General features: G+C 39.7%; 1 protein-coding gene across 3 annotated transcripts in view; it reads left to right on the top strand.

The window, feature by feature from the left end:
• nrxn2b (neurexin 2b) overlaps positions 1–22,541 on the top strand; it is an 883,386-nt gene that overhangs the window by 366,188 nt on the left and 494,657 nt on the right. For all 3 annotated transcript variants that reach the window (XM_088073122.1, XM_088073124.1, XM_088073123.1), the window contains one exon: positions 18,612–18,913. In XM_088073122.1, the coding sequence (XP_087929248.1) occupies positions 18,612–18,913 (302 nt within the window). The remainder of the gene's footprint in view (positions 1–18,611; positions 18,914–22,541) is intronic.

Below are 22,541 nucleotides of genomic sequence, written 5' to 3' on the forward strand. Positions count from 1 at the left end.
TGAATTCTCTTCAGCAGTCGCAGACGTGGAAGCCCGAGCCAAACATTTCTGGGGCAGAGCGGCGCTATGTGAATGTTGCATGCTATGCAAACACCTGATGGGTATTTGCTCGCATTGTAGCTTCAGCCTTTTTTTTTTCTGAACTGAAAATCCCCGCGACGCCACATCGACAGTATTTGCTCGCAGACTTGTTTTTGGTGAAAAGCAAAGACGGCTAGTGCGACTGGAAAAATCACTCTGTGTGAGATTGAAAAACAAACTCACTAAGACACAGAAGTCAGACAGGAAGACACGGAGAGGCAGGGGCAAGGGGAGGCAGTGAATTAGAGTCTTTAATTAGAGCAGACATAGAGCGCTGTCTGCGTGTATCACACAGGCTAGGCCTAAAGGGGAAGTATGAAGGGAAAGTCACTTTCAAGCTCCACTAATATAATGGGGCCCCTGTGGGACCAAGCAGGGGGGAGATATTTTTTTGGTTTATTTGTGTGTGTGTGTGTTAGTCTCAAAAATGGTGTTTAACATGTATCAAGGTTGCCTCAAACAGCTGAAGTCATCACTGTAGACCATGAGGTTAATTTGTGACTTCTTGCCATTATCATACTCAGCAGCAGCGGCGGCAGCATGGGCGCACACAAATAGAGCCTTTTGCTAAGCCTGGTGTCATATCAGTCTTGTGTGGCTAAGCAGGCTGTTCAGTGAGTTGTGAAATTGAAATGCAGCCTTGGTTATTAGACAAACAGCCCATCACCCGTACTGCTAGTTCACTGTCAATAGCCACTGTAGCGTCAACTAACAACACAACTCATTTGTTGATTAAGAAGAGCTGTGCATGTTGTGTATGCTTATGTGTGCAGGGGCGCTCATGCAGGTTTCTGGGTGTGTTTTTTGTGTGTGTTTTTGATTGTGCTTGGGTGCCATCAGTTTACATCGCCAAGGCTACATGGGTGTGGAATATTAATCGTATAAGCATCCGTACAAATGAAAACATGACTTGTGGTTAAACATTCCATTTGAATCTATTATCCCACCGACAGAGATGTACAAATATGAGTTTACAGTATAGTGTGTGTGTACACAGCCTACAGGGTTTCACCTATATGTGTGTAACAGCGATATGCTTCAGATAAAACTGAAAGAAAACCTTTAATTTGCGTGAATATATGAGTGATATTTGATTCTTCAGTATGTTTTCATTGCATACCTAAAATAGCTTAATATACTGCAGATCCATGGCTCAAGGTTTAGTTCTTTATCATGTTCTTGTGTACTTTCATATGTAAAAAACAATTAAATTTCCCTCCCAGCCAACAGCAGCACCACATATATATATATATATATATATATATATATATATATATATATATATATATATATATATATATATATATATATATATATATATATATATATCCCTTGATAACAATCCAACTAAACATGTATTAATACAGAAAAAAAGAGTGCAGCAAAAGCATTAACCCCCTGGCTTGATTTATTTCAAAAACATGGGAAGGAGGAGATGATGAAAAACTTGAGAAGAAATGACTTAATTAGCAAGAGATTAGTTGCTTGTTTGTTTGGGGGTTTTTTTTTAAAAAAAGAAGCACAAGGAAATAACATAGACAGAGAGAAAAAAAGTGTCAAAAAAAAGGAAATTACCTGAAAGAAGTGCATAAATAATTACAATTTTGTAACATATTTTTAATTACATATATAGCGTTCATACACATAGAGTTCAGGACATGTTAGCTTGGCTAACAGGACCTTAGCTTTGTTCATTATAAATATTTGTAAAATAACTTTTCATATAATTTTTCTGTATATATATATTTTTTTAAATATATTTTTCTGTATATATATATATATATATATATATATATATATATATATATATATATGTTTTTTCTACATTTCTTGCCAAGTTGCTCATTTCCTTTTACCCCATATTTAATAAAGAAATCAAACCAATTTGCTCAGAATTCAAAGGTTTTATCACTTATGAAAGGCATTTGAACACATCACAAGAACGTGATGTGGATCCAGGTTTCGAGGGGGTTTATAATGTGTTGGTGAACCAGACTACTTGCTGGTGAAAGCTATTTAGGATTCTGCAGGATTTCTGCAGATGCTTCTGAACCTCCTCCCAGGCAGCAGGAGAGAAAATAGACTATGGGTGGGGTGGTGGGGATCCTCGATTATGCTAGAGGCAAAGGAAGTGCAGCGGCGAAGGAAAATCTCTAGCAAGAGAAGAGAGGGGCACCAATGATTTTGCTAGCTGTCTTCACAATCCTGTTTAGCTGATGGTGTTCAGTTGCTTTGTTTCTGAGCAAGGTAGTAAGGCCGTAGGTTAGAGCATTTCAAAAGTGGGGAAACTTGCCCTCTCAAGTCTACGGAGGGGATGGAGCCACTGTTGAGCCGTTCTAACAATGAGATCAGGTGCGCTCCCAGAAACTTAATGTTTCTGACCCTCTTCACAGAAGTGCTATCAGTGGTCAGCAGCATGTAATGATGCCGGCTGATGCTGCAGCTCCATCCTGTATGCAGATTTATCAGTATAAATGCTGACAAGACCTGCTACTGTTTTACCATCAGCAAGCTTGAGGATGTGATTGGTGTTAGATCTGGCAGTACAGTCATGGATTGTTCATTTTATTCCAATGGTTTACTCCTGCATAGCAAGTAGGGATAGGTTCTCAACACCTTTGTGGTATCGACCAAAATAATTCTGAGTCAAGCAGTATTAAAATGTCTCCAGTCAAATGATAGCTGCATTTATACACCAGGGGTCTGATTTCAGAACAGCCAAACTCCCTGCCAGATTAGCAAAATTTTCTGTTTCTGACTTCTCTGGGGCACTATAGTTCTGGCAAACACTAAGTTCAAAGCCTGCACAGTTAACACAAGCCAAAACAACAGCAGCAGCTTACAACCAACATCAGGCCATTAAACAGTCCCAACAAACTCACACCAACACTAAAAATGTCTCAGATCTGTCTTAAAACCTGTTCATTACAAAAAAGCTAATGTTAGCCATGTGACGCCAACAGTTAGCCCTGTCACAGCTGGGCGAAATGTCACAAACATCCCCATTGTGAAGCCTGCAGCAACAGGTACAACCCATATAACCTGTGGATGGTAAAGTTAAAGTTGAAGTACTCTCTTGGTATTGGTGTCACTTTAAGGATAGTGTTATTGGTACTGGTATCACAATTATTTAAATGGCACCCACCCCTAAAACAAAGTAACCAATGAAGTGCACTGGACAAAGACACTGTTGGACAAACTGAAGGAGGCTTGTTGCAGACTTGTCAGTTCGGGACAATCAGAGCCCCTTGTCCATCACTTTCACACTGTCAGCTTCACTGTCAACAAAGCATGAGATGCATTTGTAACAACCTGTACGGTCAATGAATGTAAAGGGTAGAAGAGTAAAGAGCTGCTGTACAGGTCTTCCCTAGACACACACACTCAATAATTCAGAAGCAACAGCTGTCAAACCGGCAACAGATGTGTATTCTGTCTCCCAGAGTGGAAGAGTAATTGATGCTTTGCAAACTGCTCATTTGACCATTTTTTGGTTTCAAAGTGCCAGTCGATGTTTACAGCTGTGTGTAGTTTAAGACATTTCTTGTAATGAGTGTCAGTGTTAGTGGAGCTTTTTAAAAAAAACAAGGTTTTGTTGTGAAGAGGTTGTTGTTTTTCAAAAAACATTCTTCCATATCCTTTCAGGTATGGTTTCAGTACTCCACCCTCTTGGACAACCACCCCTGATGGTGGGACCATTTAATTTCTTAGTCACCCCACTTTTGACTAATTACAGCAACATACTGTATTTCCCTTTTCCTTTCAACCACCTTCTTTATTTTCAAAATGAAATATGTTGTGGTAAGATCTGTAAGCCTGTAAAATAAAAGGCAAAACTGTATACTTTCATCTATAAGGCTGAAAGCAGTATATGTGCAGTATTTTCTTTAAACTTTGTACTTTGGGGAATTGGACCAGCAGTCTTCTGTCTGATTTTGGTAAACTTTGTTTGTATTGATTCTGGAGACTCATACTTAATATTTGACCTTGGAGGTTACTCCTTACCAAAACTTACATTTTTCTATCTTTTGTATTTGCTGTGAAGTTTTGTATGACCTTTTAAGATGTTGATTTTCATGAGCCATTTCGTCTAAAGCCCTAACATTTTCCAGACAGGAGCAGCAACACAATCCTCTCTTCTATGATCTAATATTAAAGAAGTAGTTGTCTCAACAGCTCAATGCTGGGCTGATTCATGTTGCTACATTCATCACTAGCAAGCCTTTAGAGGGAAAGGTTAGCATTTAGCTAAGGGGTTTATAGAAACTAAGTTTACTGTCCAGTCAGTGAGCCCTCCAAGTTGATAATTCTGCATTTACTTAAACTCTGTGTAAATATTGATCAAGTTTGAAAGTTTTTAAACATTTTCTTAAAGTTTGGCGTATGTGCCTATATGCATTGTATATTATAATTCCTCCTGCACTCTTTGACTCTTTCCAGCATGCAGTTTTCTTACTCATTGCCTCCATTAGAGTCACAGAGGGGTACAAGCTATTGAAGTCTACCGTCCAGCGATTTTCCGTATGCCCATAGTATTTGTTATGCAGTTTTAACGTTTCCCCTTTATTTGTTGAAGAGTTTCTAAGTTGTTGGATTCACAATGCTGAGTCCTCCTTCCTTTGACTCACACCAAACTCTCTGCTGGTGTGCAAACAGCCATGTTTTACAGCCCCTCTGTGGGCAGTTACACAGTTTTCCGATACCAGGTTCAATAGGTCAAACGCCTTTAGCAACAAGTTCCGCTCATTAAAACTCTTCCTCAGCTGACCAACTGCCTTATTAGTGGTTCAACATGCTGGATTAGTTATTGGCTTGCTCAACATTACTCGAATATGACCTAAACGTAGGTTGTTGTTTCTCTGTGTTTGTGTGTATTTGTGTGGGACTTAGCAAGTGGTCAGTTGGTAGGAGTTGCTGGTTTTGTGGCCAATGTAAACACCAACTTCCCATATATGCAACTGCAATTTCTGGAATTCATGTCCATGGTGGAGGTATCACTGGTTGGAAATAAACCTTTGTTTTTCTGGTGTCAAAATTTCAAAGGCATCATTGCAAGGGAGTAAGAAGAGGATAGCTGTCTTTGGTGTCTGTCTCATACAGAACATCAAAACTAAGCATCTTATTGGAGAAACCAGACTTTGTTAGGCTGAGATGATGCATTTATTTTTTTTTCAAAGAAGAGGCCAATTAAGTGCTACAGCACTCTGGCTTTATTGTAATAATGGGCACAAACACACTAAACCGCAACACTACTCTGCTTTATAGCAGACGATGGCATTAACATATTAAGTAAAGCATTTTACAATGGGTAATTTTTCAGGCAATTTGCCAAGGATTTTCATACAATTAAAAGAACTCGCATAAAACAACATCCAGCACCCTTCCAAAAAAACACCTCATTGTTTTTCATTTTCTTTCTGCTTTATTGACAGTAATCTTTGATAAATTGTGCAAGTATGTGCATTTCATTAAATTTAATGCATGCTTCTCTTTTGGCAGTTATTTTACATTTTAATACAACTGTAATCTGTTTTTTAAAGAGTATCTTATATGTTATATCGCGGACCATATGCTCTTGTGATTGCTTTGTTTAAAGGTGGCGTTGTGAAAATATTCAAATGGGTTTTTGTCTTCCATGAGATATTTTCAACACAGTTCAATATAAAGTTAATGAGCCAAGTCGGACCAATGCTCACTGAGGCCATAGAAAGAGGGAAATCCATACCCTGTATTTCACATGGCCTATGTCACGTTACTGAGGTAAAATATACAGATGTTAGCCTGATCATTGTAGCAGAGAATGGCCAGCTGTCTGTGTGAAATAGGAAATGTACAGTTAAGTTATCTTGGTAATAAGTTGCAGGTCTTGTATAGAACATTGGCCCAGTGGTAAATAATAACTTTGAGTTGCAAACAGCTGACAAACAGCATTATGAAAAGACTTTTCCCCCCTGCAGATGACTTGTTAAATCATTTTCATAGGTTTCACAGTAGTACTGTGAATAGTAGGGATTTTATAATGTTTTCGGGTTGTCGATCCTTCCGTCACCTTCTCTTGAACGCAAAATCTTTGCTTGACGAAATTTCTTCAAATTTGGCACAAACTTTGACTTGGACTCAGCAATGAGCTGATTAGATTTTGGTGGTCAAAGGTCAAGGTCCCTTTAACCTTGCATCCATCTCATTCTCTTGATTTCAAAATCTTAAGAACACCTTGAAGGAACTTCCTCAAATATTGCAAAACAGTCTACTCAAACTCAATGATGAACTGATTACATTTTAGTGGTCAAAGGTCAAGGTCAGTGTGACCTGGCATCAGTCTCAATCTTGAGAAGGTAATCTCAAGAGTCTCATGAAGGCCTTGTGGAAATTTCTTCGAATTTGGCACAAATGTCCACTTGGACTCAACATTGGACTCAACATTGAACTGATAACATTTTGGTGGTCAGAGGTCACAGTCAGTGTCGCATCTGTCTCATTTTTGTGAATGCCATATGTCAAGAGGGCCTTTGTGGGAATAACCTCACATTTTGCACAAATGTCTTTTTAGACTTAAGGATTAGCTAATTAGATTTTGGTGGTCAAAGGTGCTGGTCACTTTGACCTCACAGGACATGTTTTGGGTGGTAATTCAAGACTTCATCGCCCAATTTAGACCAAACTTCACATGAATTTCTAAGAGAATGAGATGATGAAGTGATGACAGTTTATATCCAAAAGTTCAAACATCATTGTGACATCATAATGTTCTACAAAAACACTTTTCTGGACATTATTCAAGACCATAACTCAAGAGTAGTGGGGGAGACATTTGTGCCCACCTTGAAATTGTGGTGATTTTATAAATATTCTGTACTGATGCATTAAAGGTGTGTGTGAGAAGCATCCTTGTTTTAGAATATATAGCTTCTTTGCAGCAACACTTTCAGCATTGTCAGCTGTCATGGCTAGATATGAGTCTGGACAGACAGGATGTAAACTGTAGGTGCAACTTGACTGGTTCGGGAAGGCATACAACTGTAATTCTATTGATTTAAAGTTTTCTCTTTTTTTTTGATCAAATGTTTTTGATTTAAAGTTTTATTATCTCAATCTTAGAAACATGAGAACCATGCATTTAAATGTGGGTGAACTGTTTTGGTCATTTTGCCCTCGTAATCCTAACTCTCAGCATGTTACTTACAATGTCATCATGATGGGGGGCTCCCACTGATAAAGGGCAATTTGTAAGGGCTTATGATATACTTTGCTTGTCTTGCAGTGAGCTCCCCCGTTGGCTGAGGAGCCTGCCAATCAGGAGTACATGAGCCCATCGTTAGTGTCAGTATACTTGACATTTACTTTGTGTCGCCATTGAGCCCTGAGACTTGAACAGCCCTCCACTGTGATAATAGTCACCTGTCAGACACTCACAGTATGAGAGAAAAGAAACGACCGAGGAACAATGAATAGTGAAAAAGAAAAAGAAAGAGTGCAAATCAGAGAGAGAGTAAGAGGTGAAGCAGAGTCACGAGGCTTGCTGCCATACTGTCTGATATTGCAGTTGCAAAATGGATTGTTTCCAAGGCGACAGACAATTAAAGACAACTGCTATATCCCTGTTAAGTCTTATCCTTTACCACCTCAAATTATCCTCAAGAACGAGAATGTTTAAAAAAGGAGGACAGGCAGAGCTGTCTCATGAAAACGTTAGATGTAAAGTTGACGGTGAGTGAGGGAGTCAAAAAAGGTCAAACCAAAGCGTTGCCTTGCTCCTTAGCACGCAGTGCTGACACAGCCCAACTCGAGACACACCTTGTTTTCAGTGTCACGTCAGGGTTATGCGACCCAGCTCACAGTACAAGTCTACCAGCGGAGAACAGATTTAGTATGCAAATCATGCTTGATTCTTTGCTATGGAAAGATTTACTTTCTTTTTTTTTCCTTTGCTACCTGTACGCTCCTCAAGCGACCTTCAAATACTGTCAATCAAAGCACCAGCATTGGGGATTAAATTAAAACGAACCATTCACTCTTAAAAATGTGACCTGAAGCTACATTTAAATGTGGAGGAGCAAAAAAGAATCTAATCAAGTGTCTTTATGCCGAGGGTTCTTAAAACCAGTGCTGTCTGCCTGCGCACTTAGTCATGGGTAGTCTATGCACACGTTGTAGACATAAATTTTACTAATAAAGTCAAGTGGATGATTAGAATGGAAGATGCAAATTTTACAAGTACATTTCTCAATGCAGAGTCAAAAAAGATTAAACCCTGTGAAGGTAACTGATTAAGTAATAACCTCATTTGAGGCCTATACATCTAATTTCTTCAGAAATTTGTTTCAGATTAGCTAATACTGAGCTCAATGTTGACATCTACTCTTTCAAATTTGTCTACCAGAGTTCCCACCTCAAATAACAAACATACTGTCCCTGAATACTATAGCTCTTTATCCACCTGCATCACCTCCAGGAATTGTTTGGCTCTATAGTTCCAAAACCTGGCTCACCGAGACGAAAGATTTCAAAGAAGGCAACCAAGACAGCTTGAATAATGTTCTCACACTTTTATTCATTTATTTTGTTTATTCGTACCAATAAAAAGAAAACAGGCAAAAAAAGAATACAGAAAAAAAAAGGTGCTGTAGAAGTTAGAAACCCAAATGGGCTTATAGAAATACTTCACTGAAGGTTATACAATAAAATCAAAGTGATACAATAAATTACTTAATTGCAAGCAATATACACTGGGGTCAATGAAAAAAATGACAAAAACTTACTATGGGCAGCTCATTTGATATGGTCACCCATGCTCTTTTGGTAGCAACCCTTAGAACAAAAAGAGTCACGTTGAATGCTGGGATAGCACATTCACCATGGCTCAACAAGCCCATCTTAAGTGGTAGGGATTAGTGAGTGCAACAGAGAACTTTGGCCTTCAGCAAATGAGCTGAGCAGGCAACAAATTATAGCTCCTTCATTACAGGATTGCAATCAGTCCTTGGATCGATACATACAGTAATCACCAGCTGTGCAGAGAAAGGAGAGTAGAGAGGGTTGATGGTGGGAACAATGCTCCTTTTTTTCAGTATGGTGTCGATGGCTTTATAAGAGATTGGAGGTAAAGATCCATTAATGCACCCACAAATTACCAATACAGCTAACTAGATACTGTCAAAGGCTAGGTCAGGGACATGGGGTAAAAAGTGTGATAAGGATCAGATAATAAAGACTTGCTTGTAAAGTTATACATACCTAATGATAAAGTAGTATATGGTATATATTGTATGTAGTTTTATGGAAAAAAACAAACCCCTTTGAACTGGAAATTTAGCAAGATTATACAATGAAGAGCCAACTATGTAATGCAGCACTTCCTTTACTGCCTTAATATGCCTGTATCATCAGGGTTAGGACTTGCATGTAGACTCATTTCAGAGCAAAAAAAAATTAACGTGCAATGGCAGCCCTACAACAAATGACTTTTCAAGCAATTTCACTGCCGGAGACAAATTTCCAATGTTGGAATAAATTGTGAGAGTTATACGTTAGTTGATGCACGCTCCTGTGATCTCAGTAGTTTGGCGTAAAGGGGTCAAAAGTAGTCTTTCACCCGTCTTGATATCCAACAAAATCCAACATTTTTTATATTCTAGTAAGTTTTTAGTCTTGGCTCAGTCCTGGGTTTAGTTTGTACGCAAAAACAGTTCATCCTTATAGATTATTATGATGCCGATAAGAATACTACATATGGCAACTTTTATCATGTATTTTCAGAATTACTTGTCTTTGTGGCAAGAAAAGAATAGTTAAAATGTAAACATTTTGAAAGGGAGTTTGGTGTTAAGTTTCCTCCAGGATCAGGATGAGAAATGATCTGAAAAGTATTCAAGTTAAAGTCTTGCAAATATTGCAAGATCCCCCGTCTTTGATAAATCTTACAGTGTGTGACTAAAAACTCTCAGGCTTTCAAAAGTCTTTTCAAAGATTTGCAGTGTATGGTAGGCATAAGTTGAATTGAAAGTTGTGTTTGGTCTGGAACAGCCAGATCTAGGATCAATATCTAGATCGATGTAAATCATACGATAATTTATGTATGTATTTGAACAATATAATCTGTACTGAAGTCTGAAAACATCAAGCTTGTTGGAGTTTAGCCATTCAGTTAATAGAGGTGTAACTACCATTACATACTCTGCATCTGAGAAGTGCTGACCAGCTGGAGATATATCTTAAACATTTTTCAACATTCTTATAATATTACACTCGCAATGCAAACAATCCGAGTTTGTGTTGCTATTTTTGGGGTAATCCAGGAGAGTCCAGCACAGTGCCAGTAAACAGCAGGGTTTTGAAAGACAGGCCGTTGCCAAGGGAGTAAATCTTTGGCTTTTGTCCGAGCTCAGAACACCACGTATGTTTTTGTTAGGCAGCGCTGACAGTTCAGATTTATGTGTGAGGGACTATTGGAGAAAGTAAAATCCATGAGGAGTGAAACATAAAGCTGGGAGGGGGCATGGAGATCTGAGCAATCGATCAATCATCCAACCTCAGCAGTTTCTCAGCACCCCACCCCACCACCCTCTGACTGAAACCCGCCCCGCCTTGCAAAAATCTGCATTGTCTTATCCTCTTTTACTTGGTCATTGTCTTCATTCTTTTCCTTTTGTTTTTGTTTTTTTTTTGTAGACCCAGAGGTCTTTAGCATTTACATGAGTTGCGTTGGCATATTCATATTCATATGTCTTTTTTATTTACTCATGTGATGTGGGGATTTTTTGCAAGCATTTGTGCCTGTGCAAGTTTTTTAACACTGGCCAAGCATTTAATAGGCAAACCGACAATTTCCCCAGCAGTTCACAAGCCTTTGCATGTGCCTCAGAGCTAGCACGGGACAGTAGCCGGCCTGTGGACCCAGCAGGCCTGTTTGATTCATGAAGCAGCATCAAAGCTTTCCTATGCTCCATACATTCCCCGCCGCTCCCTCTCATCTCGCTGTTGAATCGCTTCCTCTAAAGCCGTCTGATACTCTCTCTGCGGGGCGGATTGCGCTCGTCGGAAGCTAATAGAGGGTGACTGTATATGCACGTGTGTGTGTTTGTGTGTGTGTGTAAGAGCAGTGAGGTAATGTGATGTGACGAGTGGATTTGCCAGCATGTGGTCATAGATTTTGAATGTTTTCACACACTTGTCTTATTCCATTCTCTCTTTTCTAATCCCCCCCCCCCCAAAAAAATACCTAATTACTCCCAATATGTAATCCAATCGGCCAAAAAGCAGTATGTTAAGGTTCATTATGCGTTGACTAATGCACCACACAAGTTTGGATGGAGCTATTCATGCAGCTCATCTTATTAAACCTGCTCTCCCTCTCTCTCAGTCTGAGCTGAATCCAATTTAATAACACATGCTGCAGTGCGCTTTTATTACTGTAATATCCACCAAAGAACGGCCTAAAATGGCACTTTCGGGGCAGCACTGACAAACACAGATTGTATTTGTGTTCTCGTGACATTTTATCACCATTTATGAAGCTGTGTTTTTCCAGAGCGGGGGACACTTGTTATAAATATCCATAGATCATAATTCATGGCATTGCTCTTGCAGACAACTTGTTTACACACCGTGATGCTCATACTTGGCTCTCAAGTGGAGCTGTAGTGGGACTATGTGAATACGGTACATGTGTGGGTTGGAGTGTGTGATGGTCCAAGTCAATGGCATTGATTCCACTCAGGCTGGAGCTCCGTCCTCTTCCTCTCCTTTCGTTTTCACTGCACAGCTCAAAGAACTGAAGCTCTGCCAATGAACAACGAAGGTTGCAGAGAGCACGCCACTTGACACAAAAGAAGTGCTTTGCTATTGCTGATGGCATGATTGTGACAGAGGTGGCGGTGGTGGTTGAGGTTATTGAATCCGCTTTGTGTAACATATAAAGGCAGAGTTTTTTGAAAGAAAAACCTCAGGTGTCGCCAAACAGGTAGGACACAAGAGGAGAGGTTGCCTCTCCCAAAGGATTAAGATCTGGATCCAAACATCTAATATGAGGCATGGACAGTCAAGGGAGAGAGAGCGAGAGGTCCCAGTGGACAGCTGATAATACAGCAGAGATGCCTGAGTGAAAACAAAAGAGAGGACAGGGAGGAAGAAATAGTGAGAAAGAGAGGCATACAGCAACACATGGAAACTCATGTGAACACAAACAAAGGGTTAGATTAATGCAGTGGTTTTCGGAAAGTTTACAATATTTGAGTCAGCAAGACAAACATTGGCTATAATTACTGGGCTTAATAGATTCCCACTATAGGGATAATGATATACAGCACCTTATACTATAGACCTGGAGGTTATTTTACTGTCTGGAGTAATCAAAGAATAAGCAACTAATGGCTACCATACACAAGAAGACTTTGAAAAGACTTTAAAGGACTCAAGTATGACACCCTCTCTCATCCAAAGATAATGTGAGGTTGGAGTAACACAAAAGATTTTGCACAGACTGGGGATCTTGCAGAGTCACTATTTGCAAGACTACAACTGGATTCCTTTAGAGATTCTTTCCCATCCTACTCTTGGTGGAATATATTATGCCAAACTTTTCATTTTAAATGTTATTGCCTCAATGAGCTATCTGCCTTATTTGGTTAGCCGTGTTATTGTAGCAGTAGGGGGCCATAGAAATGAGAAACAAATTGTTTCCAAAATTAAGATTTCTAACTAAAACTGGTGCTGGTTTTTGGATGAGATACACGTTGAAATAAACACAGACTCTTGTTCACACCATACCTCCTCCTTTTCCAGTCTAAGAAAAACAAGACAAGATTTTTTTGCCCCTTCGTAGAGTCTCCTCCATGCTTCCATCTACCTGGTTTGCTATTGGTTGTTGACAAGGTTTAAAAGACATTACTATTTGCATGATTTGGATATTTGTCTGTGACGGTGAAATCAATTGAAAAGTTGTTTTGTGTAAGGCCGGCATAAGTAAAAGTTAAGGCACAAAAATGAGTTTTAAGTTTGTCTGTGAAACCCTCAACAGAGTCAAACTGTCTGAAGTCAGTACGGATTATGCTCCAGAGGAAGGGGACATAATATGCTGGAAGCTCAAAGGAGCCCCTATGTTCTGAGGGTAGAGAGCAATCGACGGAATTTAAGTTTTGAAGAGATCAGACAAGTAGGAAAGGATGTGCCAACTCACAATATTGTAAGAGATCGGAGGCACCTTAAAGTCTGATCTGATATGACTGGGAGCCATGTCAGATCAGACTTTTGAGCATTTTTAGAAATAAGGTGGTGTGATATTGTATTCAATCCTGGGTTGAGAAAATTATTCTTCCAGTGAAATAAGATGTCAGTTAGAGAGCAGCACCTCAAGAGCTGGTGGAGGTTTGGGGTTTCAGTATTTCAGAAAGAACTGCATAGAGTACCGCCAAAAAGCTCAAACAACACTATTTGTATCAGCAGAGTCATTCAGTCTGTTTTTTTAAAATATATATTTGCATTGGTACATTTTGAAGCCACTGAACTTGTGAATCTGACGCGTAGGAGAAGCAGCCTGAAGTGGCAGCATCATGAAAGGCCTCTGCTGGATACATGTGGGCAGATGATAAACACTTCATTACATCTGTTTAGTCATGAAGCAATTGTTGGTTAGATTGCTTTGCCTAGACGCAGCGAGTATAATGTTTGACCCTGAATAATACCCAGCGCTAGAGGTCTGTCCACCAAACGCACCGAAATCAAATACCAGCGGAGCTCAACATTTAATTAATAATAAAGATGCTATTACGGGTGGCTAAATTTCAAATGAGTCATTTCTGTAATGTAGTCAGGGCCTTGTGCGAGGTTAATTGAGACCTTGACAGCACTTAAGTCTCTGCAGCGTGCTTGTGTGTCTTGTCTTACCTCTGGCTACGGTGTCGGCTCTTGGGCTTTATGGAAAGAGATTTGATCTGAGTGAAAAAGCGTACACCGGCGCTCCAAGTGTGTGTGTGTGCATGTAATCACAAAAGTGCTATCATGGGAGGGGGAGGATGAGATAGAGATGTACAGTTGATGTAAGAGGAGAAACAGACGTATACCAACGAGCATATATTCAACGGAGCTGAAGGGTTCTCAGAAAAGGAAAGAAAAGAGTTATTTCTTATATTAGCTTACGTGTCTTGAAAGCCGAGGCTGAAGTGATCCTACTCTCTCTCTCCTGGGAAACTTTGAAAGTGCCCTGCAGTGTGGGGGAGCAAACTTCCTGCAGAATACCTAACTCGTAATATGAAATATTGTGCATTTTTTGGATATCACAGCAATGTATTAGCGGCTTGTCAATTGTTTTTTTTTTTTACTTTAATTTTAAAATATTTTTTTGACGGGTGTTGTTGGCAGCATAAGCAGACAGACAGGTGCAACAGTAAAAGTTGTCGCCCCCCCCCATCATGGTCCATGGATCATTGTCCATTTTTGGATCACAAAAATGTATTATTGTCAATAGTTTTTATTTGTTTGTTTTTTTTCCCTTCAGTTTCAATATTTTTGTTATTATAGGCGTTGCTGGCAGCGTGGGTAGACAAACCGGTGCAACAGTGAAAGCCGTCACCCCCCCGTCATTGTCCATTTATGATACATATATTACTGGCTAACCAATATTTTTTTGACTTTATTTTAATTTATTTTATCAAGGGGCGTTGTTGGCAGCGTAACAAGACTGACGGGTACAACAGTGAAAACCATCACCCCCTAGTTCTCTCCTGTCACCCCCCACTCCTCTCCAGCTTTATCTCCTCCTCTCAGCCTTCTATTCATTAAACAAGACATGAACAAAAGAAACTTTTTTCGTTTGCAGCTCGTGCCTCTCCATCACAGGCGGCTCCATCTCGCTGAGCTCATGGAAGCAATCACTAGCTGTTTGTTGCTTACCGTTAAACAGCCCATACTTTGGGAGGGGGTCCAGCTTAATACATAATTGAAAATGGTTGCCGTGGTCCATTTGCTACGCTTTTGTTCTTCCTACATCAGCAACGCAGGCACCGCCAGGAGGCTGCTCTTGGGGGGGATTTGTTTTTTGTCTTTTTTTTCTCTCCTCTGTCATTTTTCCCCTTCATCTCTTTCTCTCCCTCCTTTGATGCCTTTTTTCGATGACAATTCACACTTCAGTTGAGATTGCTCTAAATTTCGATTTCAGCCAAAATGGTCTTTTAAGTAGCTGTCTCTGTCTGGATCCCATTTGTCCCTCACTTCCTCTGTGTTTCTCCCCCTACACATGAAATGTTTTCCTTTATGTGAGTGCACGCACCCATGTTATGTGGCAGTGTTTGTCTCTGTCATCCTCTTTAATGTTCCAGAACTATGGCGGCTAGTATGTCACTTAACTCAGTGCTTTTTCTGCCTCTCAGTATAGCTTTCTTTTTCTTTTATATGACTTCCCTACAGCAGTCATTCTTTAACTTGATGTTAATGAAATAGTGTAATTTGCCTCATGTAGGCTGCCCATGGTCATATCTGAGTAAGAGGCGCACAGCTATGACATGGACACACTATTATCCATCTCAACTCTTCTCCTCTCACCTAAGATTGCTCCTGCGGCGATTGAACTCGCTCGCTCATGAAATTTGGCTTTCAATCTGTCTGCCAGCGGACCACCCCCTCTGGCCAGCCCCAGCCTCTCTCCCCAGGGAAATGCACCGAGGTCTCGACGTGATCTCGCTGTAATGGAACTTCAGGATAAACTAGATTTGATGATCCACCCATACGGGGGCCTCTTGGCGGTTTGAGTTTGCCCCCTCTCTTTCCTGCTTCAGCCCTAAACCTCATTACCTGAGGCTGATTCTTCAATCTGGCCCCTCCCCAGGGAGACAGAGGTGAGGAGGGGTAAAATGAACTCAGGAACTAGAGTGTCACTTCAGATCACAGTTCATGTTGGGAAACCAGCTGATTTGTATAACCACTGAGTGGGGAAGAGTTATTAGAGAGTTGAGAGATCTTGATGAAATTGGTGGTGTTGTGTGCATCTTTTGCTTTTTTTTTCCCCCTCCAAGCAGTAAATGATTTGTACTCATCTGAACATTTGTGGTATGCAGTTTTGGGGATCCGACTTTTTTTTATGCAACTGTGCTGACGATAGATGTGGTCAGAGCAATTAGGTTTTTGGGTTGTTCGTCCGTCGTTCGTCAGTTTGTCTGTCCATCTGGCCATTTCTTGTGAATGCAATAACTCAAGAATGCATATATTTCAATGTTAACACAAACATCCACTTGGACTCAACAATGAACTAACAAAGTCTGTAACAGTGCATGTGTCTCATTGCTGTGGCAGCAATATCTTAAGAGCAGCTTCACGGAATGTCTTTAAATTTGGCACAAATGTCCAAGTCAGTGGTCATGGTCGCTGTGTTCTTGTGTCCGTCTCATTCTTGTGAATGCAATATCTTGAGGAAGCCTTGAGGAGGTTTTCTCAAATTTGTTACAAAAGTCCACTTGGGATCAAGAATGAACTGGCCAGAATTTGGTGGTCGACGGTCTAAGGTCAAGGTAACTGTGACCTCACAAAACATGTATTTGGCCATAACTCAAAAATTCATGCATTCATTATGACATAATTTTACACAAATGTCTAACAGGATAAAATTATGGAGTGATTATATCATATATCCAAAAGGTCAAAGGTCAACTTCACTGTGACATCATAATGTTCTAATAAAAAAAGTACTTTTATGATCATAATTCATCCTCATTACTCAGGAACAGATGGCGAGACATTTGGTCAGATACTGAATTGGTGACATTTACCTTGAGACTGTGCTGACTGTATAGATCTTCTGTGCTGCCGTGGCCAGATTATTGGAAACTGTAACTGCAATTTGACTGATTCGTGGAAGCATACATCTGGGAGTTGATGATTCTAGTTGTTATTATATTTAAAGTACAGATGAAACCCTATTGATCCTTCAGGGAAATGAGTAGCAAAAGTCAAAAAATTGAGGGGGAAAGACAGGATATGATCCCAAATAATTGCGATATAACAACAAAAAGAATAAATAAAATTGACTGTGTAAATTGAATCATAGAAAATAATGTAGACAACTAGATAAAGCTACGTTAGCTCAGTGTCCACACTTTTGACTTGCAATTGAGGTGTCACTGTTGTGAGTTTAGTTGCTTCGTGACTCTCTGTTGTGACAGCTGCAGGTGTTTGTTCAGTTCCTGACAGATGCACACGCTGTCCTCCCCTGCTGCTGTTAGGCTGCTGTTTGACATGTGTCCATTGTACAAACTGGCTGCTTTGACTGGTAGTGTGTGAACGAAGCTCACCGCAGTGGAAGGAGGCCATGTGCTGCAGACGGACTGACAGGCATTAGCAAAGTTGTCAACACCTTTTCCTTCCCTTTCAGTTTGGAACTGGTACTTCTCCTGTTATGTCCTCTGCAGTTTTTCCTCACACCACTCTAATTCTGCATTCCATGGTGTTGGATTATTGTGTGTTGTTCTTTTATTTTTTATATAAAACACTTTAATATTTTTGCCCCATAAGGTTCCCATGGCAAAAACATTTCTTGCACACACTTGGAGCTGCAGCAACAATCAGTGTTGTAACGCTGGAATCAATAACCAGAGCTAATCAGTTTCATCTCAAAATATTTGAATCATGAGAATCTTGCTTGAGGTGATGAAGTGTTATGTCAGTATTAGAGTTGGTTACGTAGGTGTCCGCCTGGACTCAATGATGAAGTGATTGGATTCAGTCAAGGTCACCGTGACTTCTTCTGTCTCATCCCTGTGAAAGCCATATCTCTAACACATTGAGTAGATTTTATCCAATTTGGCACAAACATCCACTTGGAGCCAAGGATGAACTGATTAGATTCTGGTGGTCATAGCTTAAAAGTCAAGATCACTGTGACATCTTTTGTCTTTTTCCCATGAATTCAGTATCTCAAGAATACAATGAGGGAATTTGGCAAATTTGGCACAAACATGCACATGGGGTCAAGGATGAATTGATGAGATTTTGTTGGTCAAAGGTAGAGGCCCTTGTTACTTTCTATCCATCTCATTTTTGTCAGTGCAATATCTCAAGAACACTTCAAATTTGGCACAAAACGTCTACTTAGACTCAGTGATGAACTGATTATATTTTAGTGGTTAAATGTTAAGGTCACTTTGCGAGACTCTGCATCCATCATATTCTCGTCATTGAAATATCAAGAACCCCTGGAGGGAATTTCTTTAAATTTGGCACAAACATCCACTTGGACTCAATGATTAAAAGTAAATTAAAGTTATACATTCTGACATCAGTATTAGTGTTGGTTGAGAGAAATTTATGAGCAATACCAGTGTTTAGGAGTTTATCTGCATGGAAATTGGTTTTTGGCTTTTAATGCATTATAATGTTCTCATTAATGTTCACCTCTGGGCATATTTTAGGACATTTAGAAATATGCTGATTTGATATAATAACCATTATTATCTCAATATGGTATGGTTTTTCCAAAACGCGACAATAAATCTTGCATGTATTTTACTTAATCTTTCTTGTCCTTTTCTTCCTTCCCTTTTCTCCAGGTAAGGAAGAGTCAGTAGCCACCTTCAAAGGCAACGAGTTCTTCTGCTACGACCTGTCGCTGACACCCATCCAGAGCAGCACCGACGAGATCACGCTCTCCTTCCGCACGCTGCAGCGTAACGGCCTCATGCTGCACACCGGCAAGTCTGCAGACTATGTGAACCTCTCGTTGAAGAGCGGCGCCGTCTGGCTGGTCATCAACCTGGGCTCGGGGGCATTCGAGGCCCTGGTGGAGCCCGTCAACGGCAAGTTCAACGACAACGCCTGGCATGACGTGCGCGTCACCCGCAACCTGCGCCAGGTAAACCCCCGCCCATGTAATCCAGGGCCACCGCAGTTGGAGCGGGGGCCTCTCTGTCTGCCATCTTTGCTGCTTTGTTTGACTCTCCGTCTTTACATCTTTTCTCTCTGCACATGGAGCACACAGGGAGTGTTTGTCTCACCTTCCTTCTCTTCTGTTGTTTCCTCGACACCTAAACAGAAGTTTCTTTTTTTTCTAGGTCGACATTGAACAGAAGGCTGATTGTGTTTTTCTCTCTCTTTCTTTGTTTTTTTTTTCCACCTAAAAAGACCAAAGATTCTCACCTTCATATTCAGAGGTCATTCCAGGCGAAATATGAAAAAAAACAACAAAGCACATGTGAAAATGAGACTATAATCACAATTACAGTAAATGTATAGTTAATGCAACATATACATACATCATAAACGCAATCAAAGGCCACTATGCACACATAAACGTTTTGCCAGGGGTATTGTTTTGTGCCGTTATTAATGACCAAGTGGTGAAAGTGCTCCGCTCGGAATGTATGCGCATAATGTACTCAGCTACACAAATGGAATGCACCCTAATTTATCAAAGGTGACAATGCACTTAAACCCCTTCTGAACAAATTACCCAACACATCTTTACAAACCTTTAATCGTAGCTAATGGAAAACAAAAGAGCCCCAGCAACCTGTGTGTGGAAAGGTGTGTCCCTGTGCTTCTTCCATCCGCTTTGTTTCATACATACAGATGCACAGCAAAGCACATGCAGTACACTTTCAAAACACTTGACTCTCTGGAGGCAGTAGGTCATCAATTGGCAGTTGCAGCTACCAGCAGTGAGATACAATCAATTTCACTTACACTTGCCTTGCTTACTCCTTCACATTTTTTTAGTAATTGTAATTGGAATGAATGGCTTGTCAGAGCTAATAATGGGCATTGTAAGCACTGCCGAATGCAAAAAAGCCCAATGTGAATGCATTAACACAAACACGGTGCGCCAACTTTTTTGTCTGTGAAAACATGCAGAGAAAGCACGTAGCATCAAACTGTTGTACTTTGAGACACTGGAGACGAAAACCGCAGAGCAAAGTGATTCTTAATGTGGACTAAGTGCTGTTAAATTATAGGTTGGAATTTCCAAGCGAACTCTACAATTTCTGTCATATTGCAATAATATTATTAAATATTTCTGAATGGTGGATATGGAAATAGTCCAAGATTTGTGGAGCTGATATTTTATTAGCTTATGCCGGGCTTGCTTTCTGATAAGGGCAAACGATCACAGACACACACAAGATGCTGCATCTCTCACACACGCACACACACACACACACATATGCATGCATCACTGAGATCAAATATGTTATGCTGCAGAGCTGTGTGCGATCAGCAGAGTGAGACTAGCTTAATGAGTTTGGGGAAGCCAACATGGTTTTAAAGATGTACAGCATGAGCCAACCCACCTACCACCAACTGCAACATAATGACCATTAGGAAAATAAGTAAAGCCTGCACACATATTAAACTGAGACACTATTATCTGCCTGTTTGTCTACACATCTGTGTGCTGTCTGTCTGTCAGTACTGGCATTAACAATAAAATCTCCTGTAATTGTTGAATATGTTGCTAGAAAAATCAAACATATATCTCATTTTTATTCAGTTTTAAGCAATACCAGTACTATTTTTTATTAAATGATACCTATATAGTTTTAGAAATACAGTTTTAACACAACAGTGTCTTGTATAGAGCTGAACTAGAATTTAAATGATTTAACCCTTTGAAACCCTGGGGTGACATCACTTTTCTTGTGCTGCCTCTTGATGCCTTTCATAAGTTGTTAACTTTGAAACCTGCAGAAATTGGCTAAATTTCTTTTTAAAAAAAAACATGGTAAAAGGGCAATGAGCAACTTGTTAATGAATGCATTACAAATTGCAAGAAAGCTAGGAAAATAATTCTAGAAAAAATGGAAAAATGCTGGGGAAAAACTAATTTTTTAAGCACTTTCCCACATCATTGCTGTTTTTATTGTTGTTGTTTGTTTTGTTATTTTTTTCTTTCAGGGGAGTTGCTTTTTCTTTATTTTATTTTTATTTTTTAAATTTATTTTCAGGTTATTTTCTTGTAATTTTGACTAATTTTTATTTTTTCAATGCTCATTGCCTTCTTCCCACATTTTTAAAAGAAATCAAACCCATCTGCTCTGGTTTCAAGGGTAGTGAGAACTGTGAGAACTTAAATAACTTTATTTTTGAATAACTAGCAGACACATCTAGTGCTGTTAAGGTAATCTCACTTTGTTCTCAATAATGATATGTTAATGTAATGTAGCTGAGCAGATACACTGCCACGACCCGCAGCTAACCACCCACATCCCGTGCTGTCCACCATTAACTCACATAACAGCTTGAATCCACAGTGGATCATTGTAATTGACGTAACGGGCGACCTAAGTGTTAAAGAGCTCTCTAGATTTACACCGAACCATCCCCAGTGAGAGACACGAGTGCAGAGGTATCGATGACATTGACCACCTCTGACCCTGTGTTTACTCCAGGGCTGATACCCAGCTGATCAATCAGCACTTCCATGCTCCGAGGTCCCACAGAACACATGTGCATTTACATACGTCAGACGAACACTGTAGAAAACCTTAATACTTACTTTAATCAAACACACTTACCATTACCTGATTATTATTCCATCAAATAAATTGCTTTTTCTGTTTTATATCTATTAATTCATGTATAGTAAGAAGTACAGGAACAAAAACTTGCTGTTTAGCAGTTACCCAAAGGGGAACTACAAGCATTTTTAAACTCAAACTATACATTTTATGGTCAAAGACAGTCCAACAATTATGGTAAATATTGTCTTCTAAATCCAAAAACTAGAGCGCTAAAACTCAAAATGTGATGTCCTAGGGTATAAAGTTAGGAGGTGCTCGACAGACAATGAGTTGAAATGAAAACATTCTGTGGGTCCACAAAATTAGATTCTCATTCATTGTCTATGCTCCAGACTTTAGACATGATGACATGACATCAAGTTTTAGGCTTCCCTCTGTGGTTTCAGACTTTGAGGGAGTAGCTCATGTTCAGTAGTGGTTAAACTTTCATAGGCCATCAAAATAATTATTGGAATTCTTAATGTAGGTTGTTTTCCCCTTTAATGTTAGCAGTTGAGAAATGTGTTAAAGATTTTAACAATAATCATTGTTACTCAGGATTGGATTACACTGTTTTGATCGTTGGGGTAAAACTGTGCTGGTGGCCAATGAAATTATTCCTTAATAATAGTATGTATATATCTATAGTGCTGAGGATTTCTAAACTCAAGTCAAAGATATTTATGAAAATCTAGAAAAAGAAAAGAAAAATAGTCAGATTTTTAGTTTAAAAAAGTCTTTTAAATAGCTGCACATAGTGTCCATAAAAGTAGCAAGATGTTCCATTCAGTCTAGCCCATCTGCTGTCACTCTGACCATTTGGACTTTGGGGGCAAGAGTCAATATTTTGGAGGTTTCAGTGAAGCCAGTTTATGGTCATACCAAAACATCCTCTTCTGTATGCTGGTCATTGTTTACAGTCTGATCAGCAAGTTAAGAGACTATTTACACAGAGTCATTACATTATACACAGATATCTGCAAA

The sequence above is a fragment of the Plectropomus leopardus genome, chromosome 23, assembly GCF_026936395.1.
Source record: "Plectropomus leopardus strain MGB_pleo_1.0 chromosome 23, ASM2693639v1, whole genome shotgun sequence".
Classification (NCBI taxonomy): Eukaryota; Metazoa; Chordata; class Actinopteri; order Perciformes; family Serranidae; genus Plectropomus; species Plectropomus leopardus.